The 7,575-nt window shown below is 47.6% G+C and overlaps 3 protein-coding genes across 5 annotated transcripts in view; 1 reads left to right on the top strand and 2 right to left on the bottom strand.

Annotated features, from left to right (window-relative positions):
- LOC119181830 (solute carrier family 22 member 6) overlaps positions 1–3,269 on the bottom strand; it is a 340,399-nt gene extending 337,130 nt beyond the window's left edge. Inside the window, exon 1 of the mRNA XM_075875149.1 lies at positions 2,972–3,269. The gene's annotated coding sequence lies outside the window, so the exon portion shown is untranslated. The remainder of the gene's footprint in view (positions 1–2,971) is intronic.
- AlkB (alpha-ketoglutarate-dependent dioxygenase AlkB) lies at positions 522–2,177 on the bottom strand. The gene has a single exon (XM_037432092.2). The coding sequence runs from the start codon at positions 1,655–1,657 to the stop codon at positions 755–757; it is 903 nt and encodes a 300-aa protein (XP_037287989.2). The 5' UTR covers positions 1,658–2,177; the 3' UTR covers positions 522–754.
- The window catches only part of LOC119181236 (uncharacterized), a 30,201-nt gene continuing 24,939 nt past the window's right edge, over positions 2,314–7,575 (top strand). For all 3 annotated transcript variants that reach the window (XM_037432431.2, XM_037432432.2, XM_037432430.2), the window contains exons 1-2: positions 2,314–2,715; positions 3,603–3,645. The gene's annotated coding sequence lies outside the window, so the exon portion shown is untranslated. The remainder of the gene's footprint in view (positions 2,716–3,602; positions 3,646–7,575) is intronic.

Genomic DNA, 7,575 nt, shown 5'->3' with positions numbered 1-7,575 from the left:
GCCTGCATTCATACAGTGTTTACTTACAATCAATTTAATAAAAATGAAACTTCGTCAAGGTCTAGAAAGTAAAAGCTGCCCCTTGAAGGCAGTGCAACAGCTCGAAACAGCACCGATTTTTAAGTACAGATGTCGTAGCGTTACTCTTGCCATTCGTACCTTTGATGAATGTTGCTCTGCTCACTTCAAACATGTTCTGAACTTGATGGTTGTCGTGTTTGAAATGTTTGCACTATATCGAGCTGCTTTCTACTTCAGAGGGATTTTTTCATATTCACCTGATATGTGCAAGCTTGAGTGATCCACAATGCAGGAGTCAAAAGGCTGTGCCTTGTATATACCAGCAGGTGCGTGTACAGTTCCAGTACATTATTTCAATGCTGATCAACCTAAATGTAGTTAATATTTCTTAATTGCCGTCCATGATCACTGGGTGATAAACTTCAACCAGAATGCATGACTATGGCTCTCACTTTCATTGTTTGCTGCAATAAGCTTGATCACCCTACAGTGCCAACCAGTATAGTGCCAAAATTAGTGGCAGCCATATATTACGAGTACAACATCTGAATCAGAGAGCACGGTGCAACAACACTGACACGATGACGTTCTTTTCATAGTGTAGACCAGTTTTGATATGCAATACTGTGGGCCTCTGGTGCAACCTGAGCTATGTGAAGCTGCAGATAAGGTGCCATGATCACATGTGGCACCGACACTAGCCCATGTATTTACTGCGCGCACCAGCGACCCATCAGCTCTTCTCGAACACCTGCCTCACGTTTAGATTGATTCTGTGATTTGCCAAGTACTCGGCCTCAGCGCTCCAGTCACTATCTGCGTCACCATCTGCAACATAGTTCCACGGCGCGCCACCATCCTCACGCGGCAGCACCAGCGGCACGGCGTGGTAGGCCACTCTAGATTCGCCCGTCATTACGACGACGTCGCCGCTCTTCAGGAACATGGCCGTCGGCTTGACGTTTTTGGTCGCCCCTCCGATGAGGAACACCGCAGTCTGTCCAAAACTTATGGAGAACAGGGGCGAACCGAGGTCGAATTCGGAACGGTCGACGTGGCCGCTCAAGGTCGAGTTCATGGCGTAGTAGTTGACGATCGCGGCTTCGGGTTCGAATCCCGAGTAACCCAGCAACGTCGCCAGCTTCTTGGCCAACGCGCCGAGGCAACTCGGAAAGGTGGTCGCGTTCCCGAGGTCGTACACCTTGGAGTCCCAGTCGTGGTGCAGGCCCAGCGTGACCCACCGGAGGTTCTTGTAAAAGTCGTCGAGTTGCGGCGACGCGGGAAACACGTCCGGCGGCTTCAGCGTTTTCAGATTGGTGCAGTTTGGCGGTTGCGGGTATGAACGCAACGTTCTGCTCACCCACTGCCGTTGGCCACGCGGCGTGAAAGGATTGGGTATCACCAACAGACCCCGATTAGCGCGCACGGCGTAGCACAGCAACTCACCCTTGTCGACGAGGCCGACTTCGCCGCAGTCCGGCGTCGTCTGCAACCGCGCGCGCACTTCGACGGGAAATTCGTGGGGCCTCTCGAAATCGATCACGTCGGACAAGTCGGGCCGCACGGCTTTCCTTTTGTAGTACTTGAAGTCCTTCTTGAAGATATCGCTTTCGTCGTCACCGTCGTCTGTGTACATGACAAACTTTTCGAGGATTCGCGCAACACGAAACTCGAGAAAAACGCGGCCGAGTGTTCGTTGGGTGCGGCGAGATGTGTCAAAATATTCCGCACATGTTAGTCAGTTACAAATAGATGACGTCACTTATTAAAACTACTAGACTGCTTTTGTCACCCGCTGGCTGAAGCAGGCATGAAGCAGCATCATATTTTTGTCACAAGCAAAAAAAAAATCATTCTAAATTTGCCAAAAATGTGCGTTATAGTAGCTGTAAATAGCGCACGTCACGAAACACGGAGGAAAGAATGCTAAGGAGAGGCCCTTGCAGCAGAGCGAAACAGTCTATTGGATTCACCTGCACCAATCAGAACCGGTGGTACAGGCACATGTACGACACCCGAACCAAAAGATGTGCAGACAAGGTGCAGGCCTTATTTTTTGCACCTTTTAAACCGAATGACCGGGCTCAGAGGTCGTCCATGCTGCACCACAAAAACGAATGGCAAGGTGCAGCACCTCGTGACGTGTGTCATGTGATACAGGCGAATCGAACGAACCTAAAAAATGTGGCGGAAGTCACGTGCTTTTCCAAGGTGTTGTGGGAATAGATGGGCACACTGGCGCCTCGCGTCGTCTGCACCACCACTCGCATGGCCGCGTTTTGCATTGTTGACAGCCGGCTGGAGTTCTGAATGTGCATTTTTGTGCAGCTTTTTGCACTTCAAAGATGGTGCAATGTGTTAGGAGCCTGCAGTGAGCGTCGGTCTTCACGGCTGCGAGTTTAGTTCATATCGCTAAAAGTCGAAAGCGGTCGTTTTTGAAGCTCGCGACAACTCCGAAAACGGTTGGCGCCGCAGCTTCGTTGTTTTCCTTCGGCACTGCGCCGTCGCGTGCCTCAGCAAAGGCAGCCCAGAGTTCCTAGACGAGAACGGCAGCGTCTACGGCTCTTAATGCGAGTGGCTGCGGTGAGCCGTTCTCGTGTACGACGCGGTCGCATCTACCGAAAAGCAGTACGTGGCCCACTGCTCTCACCGGAGCTTGCCCAGTCAAGAAATAGACGTGCCTGACACAGTAAGGTGATTTATTGTTTAAATTGTCGCTTCCCGTTTACGTTTTGAGCGCGGTAACCTCATCTTTGGCCAAGCTTTTTTTTTTCTTTTTCCGATATGGTCATAGTCGGCCGAGTCGCGCTACTGTAAACGATACTCGTGCGTACATACGTGACACACATGACAAAAAAAAATTATTCGGGGGTGCTCCGTGTGGCTAAGTATCAACAAATAACGTAACATGGCATTCACTGTTTCATTATGTTTTGTGCCCCGAACTTACCATGTCTGCAGAAGAAAACAGCCTGTCGTGGCGGTTAGCCGGCCGAATCGCGCCGTTTCTCACTTCCACTCAGCGGATTAAACTCGAAGTGTAAAGCTGCAAGTGCATTGTACATTCACAATGTGAACTGTAATGGGGCTGCGAATGACACACAGGCGCTATACAAGCGAGTATCGCTGCACGTTTGCTCATAAACAGCACAGAAGCTTCGCTTTTCCTGCACGTCTGTCAGATGGCGGCGGCTGTGTGCCGCTTGGTGCGTTCGAAGAGTCCACTACTCTACCCTACTTCTGGCTTGGCAAAATGTGACGTCATATATTGTAGTGAAAAAATATTAAAATCGAACGCAATGTATTTGCACAATTCATGGACAAATAGCATCATTTACCCTATGCCTACTCTACAATATATATTGTTGGGTAAACTCAAACGCGCGTTTTACAAAATTAAATACCAAAGTCAATGCTTTATTGTTCTATAAAAAAGTCAACCTTATATTTTTTAATACAAAACATACACTCGTTTTAAAACTGAAATAACATTTGCGGGAAGTTCGAAAAACACGCGCTGGCGTCGCCTCGTTCGTTTTGCCGCCAGCCTTGATGTTTACTTTTCCCTTTCTCCACCACAGATCCAGCATGGATGGTGCCGCTGGCCGTCGAGCATCCTGTTAGGTAAGATCTCTTTCGACATCTCTCGCGCGCGTCAAGAACAGTTTTCGCCGATCGCTGGTGCCTAGCGCAGACTACGGCGTCCGTGCAACTCGCCACGGCGATCCCGGGTCACTACGATCGTTCCGTTCGTCTCCGAAATCGCAGCATCCGCGGCCGCCTCGGCGACTGACTCCGTTCACCACACTTTTCTCACTCTCTCTCTCTCGCCTCTCCGTTGGCTGCTGCTCCGAGCGAACCTCCGAAAGCTACGGTAAAACTCCTCATCGATTGAGCGCTCTCTCGTGATGGAGGGAAAAAAAAAAATCTGGTTTCTCACGACAGCCTGTGCATGGTGGGCAGTGCAGTAGCTAAGCGCTTCGTCAACACCTCGCTGGCTCATCGCAGCGGCGGCTCGATTTCGCGCATTTTTTTTCCTCGAAACGAGGGCTGGAATGCCTCTGAGCGAGACCTCGCTGTGCGCTGCGAAATGCTGGGAGAAAACAAGAACGCGGTAAGAAGAAGAAAAACCAGGACGCAAGGAGGTTGTAGAGAAGAAAAAAAAATGCACGCTTTTCTCATTTGTGTTTTTCCTTTCGTGTCTCGCTGGTTCGTAACACGTTTCTTTCCCTCTTCTTTTTAACGTCTATGGCCTCGTTTCGCGACAAACGCTCGTTGAAATGGATACGAAATGACTATAATTGGACACGAGTCGAAAAAAAAAAATTAACTCCTCTCGCCCGGACCCCCAGCTGTTCTGGCGATCGCTGCACGACGCGAAAGCGGTTTCGCGGCTCGCGAGGGAGTTAACTTTCGGTCAGCGGCGAAACGTGGCGAAAGGAGCGCGAGGTCGAAATATCCCCGGCCCACGATTTTGGCAAAATCGCGGCGGTTTTGTTCCGTGCCGCAGCGCGGGGCTCCGTTCTTCTCGGAACGGGTCCTATTTTAGTCGGCCGTTTTTTTTGTCTTGTCGAGAATTTTCCATTGGGCCAAACGGGTCGCTTCGTCATTTCGGGAACGTGTGGCTTTCGGTGGAGTGGCACCGCATTTTTTACTTCTTCTCGCCTGCACGGAGATTCCGAGCGACACGCATAGCGGGATCGGATTGCCCCACTCTCCGGCACTCCGCGTCATTTCTCGATCGAACCCGTTGTGCGAGTTGGAACGCCGGTGTCGCGAAGAAAACGCTGCCTTTTCCCTCGCATTCGCACGCGGGAGCCAATGCCTGCGCCGTGAATGTATGTAATAACTGAGAAATCGCTCGTCGGTAGCGAACCGTTGCATTAGATCACCGCCCGTCGTCTCCGAGCCCCGTAATTTAAAGCGTGACTCAACTCATTTCCGGCTCATTCTGAGAATGTTTTGCCTAAGCACGTCTCCCTTTGCGCACTTCTTATCTCTCTTTCCCTCTTCCGACTCGGAGCGACGACCCCACCAGTGTTATCGGCTTCATTGCGTCTTATCAACCGCACCCTCCGGTGTCGACCGGCGTGAATAAGTCTAGCTTGACGTCAGGAAACGCATCCCCGCTCTTGAAACCGGGAGGCAACTACAACCGTTAATCATCGCATTAGTTAGTCGAGAGACTTCCCGGTGGTGTCGTGAAGCTGCAGGGAATGTTGTGAGAGGCAAAGGACAAGTTCGACACCGAGTGTGTTAATCTACGACTTGTTGACATTTGTGTCTGAACTTACTCGAAAACGCCTGAATGTTCTACGGACGGCTTCCTTGGGGCCTCTTTGTGTACTCATGGCACAATTACATATGACTATCCCAACAAGATTTTAAGTATTAGGCCGTCCAATACTGGGCCCATTTTATTCCCTTTTCCTTGATTGTAGCTTAACCAGTGTTATTTCCAACCGGTTAGTATAACTTGGACTTACAGCTAGTGCCTTATACCCAAATTAGAAATCCATTCAGGGAGGTTTCAGCTTAGGTTTGTTGGTGAATCACCTTGATGGAGAGTGATGCTCACAAATGACAAGACAGTAAAAAACACTGTCTATCTATGTTCCTTCTTGCGTCCAGTCCTTTGTGCCCATCACTCCCCTTTAAGACGGAAACCCATTCATGTGCAACATACCACAGGGACGTCTAGTATTGATGTTGCACTTTCAACTGCACTCGAGTTCAGTGTGGATAATTTCTGACTATATTTAACTAATTTCAACAGCTCGCACAAATCGTCAAATTGCCATTAAGGAATGCAATTGCAATTTTTCATCGAAAGTGACACTGTGACGCTGCTGTGAGGCAGTGAGCACTTGAAGATTGCTAGAGAATGCCATTTGTCTCTTGTGCTCAACAAAATGTGGGAGCTCCTCGGCCTGGAGTGTATTGCAGGCTCGGTGTGGGGAAAAAAGTAATCTCGCATTACATGCCCCAGCTGTGTTTCTGACAGGCCATTAAGTGCTTTTCAGGTTGACGGCTGCCTAACTACAACAGCCTAATGTGCCAGTCTCTGCTGTACCTGTGACTGGATGTTTTGTTCAGCTGAGAGGACAGTTATATTACGGTTATGCCGCTTAGCAATTGAAATGCCTGCCTTAAATACTTTAATACGTAGCTGTTTGTGATGCTCTACTGAAACCAGCACAACACAAAAAGAACATTGTGTGGATCTAAGAAAATCGAACGTCTTTTTGTATGTGTGGTGCAATCATATTGCTGGGGACCCTGCAATGCACCAATTGCGATAGCTGCAGTCAGTTTCCTCTAAGCCATTGAAGGTTATGTTTGGGGCATTGATGTTCAAGAAAAATGGTTTGTTAATGTTGAATAGCAAACTTCTTGCACTCACTGCACATAGCTGTTACAACTTGCTGACATACAACAGTTGTAGATGCATGATCAACATCACACAATTTCAGGATGTATTACTATTTGCTTTTTTAAGTCTTTCTCTGAAGCTGCTGAAACCTGATGTCAAGCATAAGCGACAAAATAAATGGGTGTCCGAAGTTTTTTACAACCCACATGCTAGAGATGCCGGATAGTAAGGTAAATGGCCATGCAGAGTGGAAGAACAGTATCTGAAAGATACTTTGCCTTTGTAAAGATATTGCTCAATGAGTAATAGAGTCATGCGGAAGAAAGTAATTAAAAATGAGATAGAGAAAGTTTATTAACAAAAAAAAAAGCAGGGAGATCGAGACCATAACAGGATGAAGATTAATGAACCCTTGTAGGAATTCGACATTGTTAACTTAAACAGCAAAAGCTTAAATACTAATTCAAAAGTACCACTTGATGGATTTTCTTTCATGCCGTCCAAAACAGGCGACAGCTAGCTTATACGATACGTATTGGCTTGCTTTGGCGATTCTTCATTAACTTTAAGCGAGACCAGTCTTTATTCATTTGCAAAAGTGCAACAGCAGCCCTTTGGTGCAAATTATCCTCACGAAAAATGCCCATTTTTATTTTATAAGTAGTTCAAGTTATGTCGACGTTTCAAAAGTAACGGTTACTGAGCATTGTTCAAACAAGTGTTTACATCGTGGAGGTTTGTGCTGTACCATTAATACATGTACCTTCAGGCCAGTGGTGGGGGTTAACGTTAAATATCAGCTATTGCTATTAGATAATGAGTATGATAGTAATATCCTAGTTGTCACTTTGTTACTAGGTACAGCCGATTGCAAAAGACACTGTTTCAGGTTCCTGTTCTGCATCTTTCATCTAAGCTTCGAGGGTTTGTGGGCGGGCTAATTGGTTCGCAAACAATGTGGAGAACAGCGAAAAAATGAAATTGTGAACACACAGGACCGAGCAGGGTGTCTTGTGTGTTCGTTGTTTTATATTTTATGCCGTCCTGCCACAATGTTCATGTAAGCTTGTTTCCATCTTTGACCCAAGGCTAGCTGAAGCTTCGACATTCACTGCATCATGTATCCTTGTACCTCAATAGATGCAACCTTAAAATGGTGCAAAATATAACAAAGGACACTT

This window comes from Rhipicephalus microplus, chromosome 10 (genome assembly GCF_043290135.1).
Source record: "Rhipicephalus microplus isolate Deutch F79 chromosome 10, USDA_Rmic, whole genome shotgun sequence".
Classification (NCBI taxonomy): Eukaryota; Metazoa; Arthropoda; class Arachnida; order Ixodida; family Ixodidae; genus Rhipicephalus; species Rhipicephalus microplus.
The sequence above is the reverse complement of the archived record's forward strand: the minus strand, read 5'-3'. Positions and strand labels throughout refer to the sequence as shown.

Bases quoted from the DNA above. Each gene is read 5' to 3' on its own strand.
- AlkB (XM_037432092.2), bottom strand. From the start codon at position 1,657: ATGTACACAGACGACGGTGACGACGAAAGCGATATCTTCAAGAAGGAC.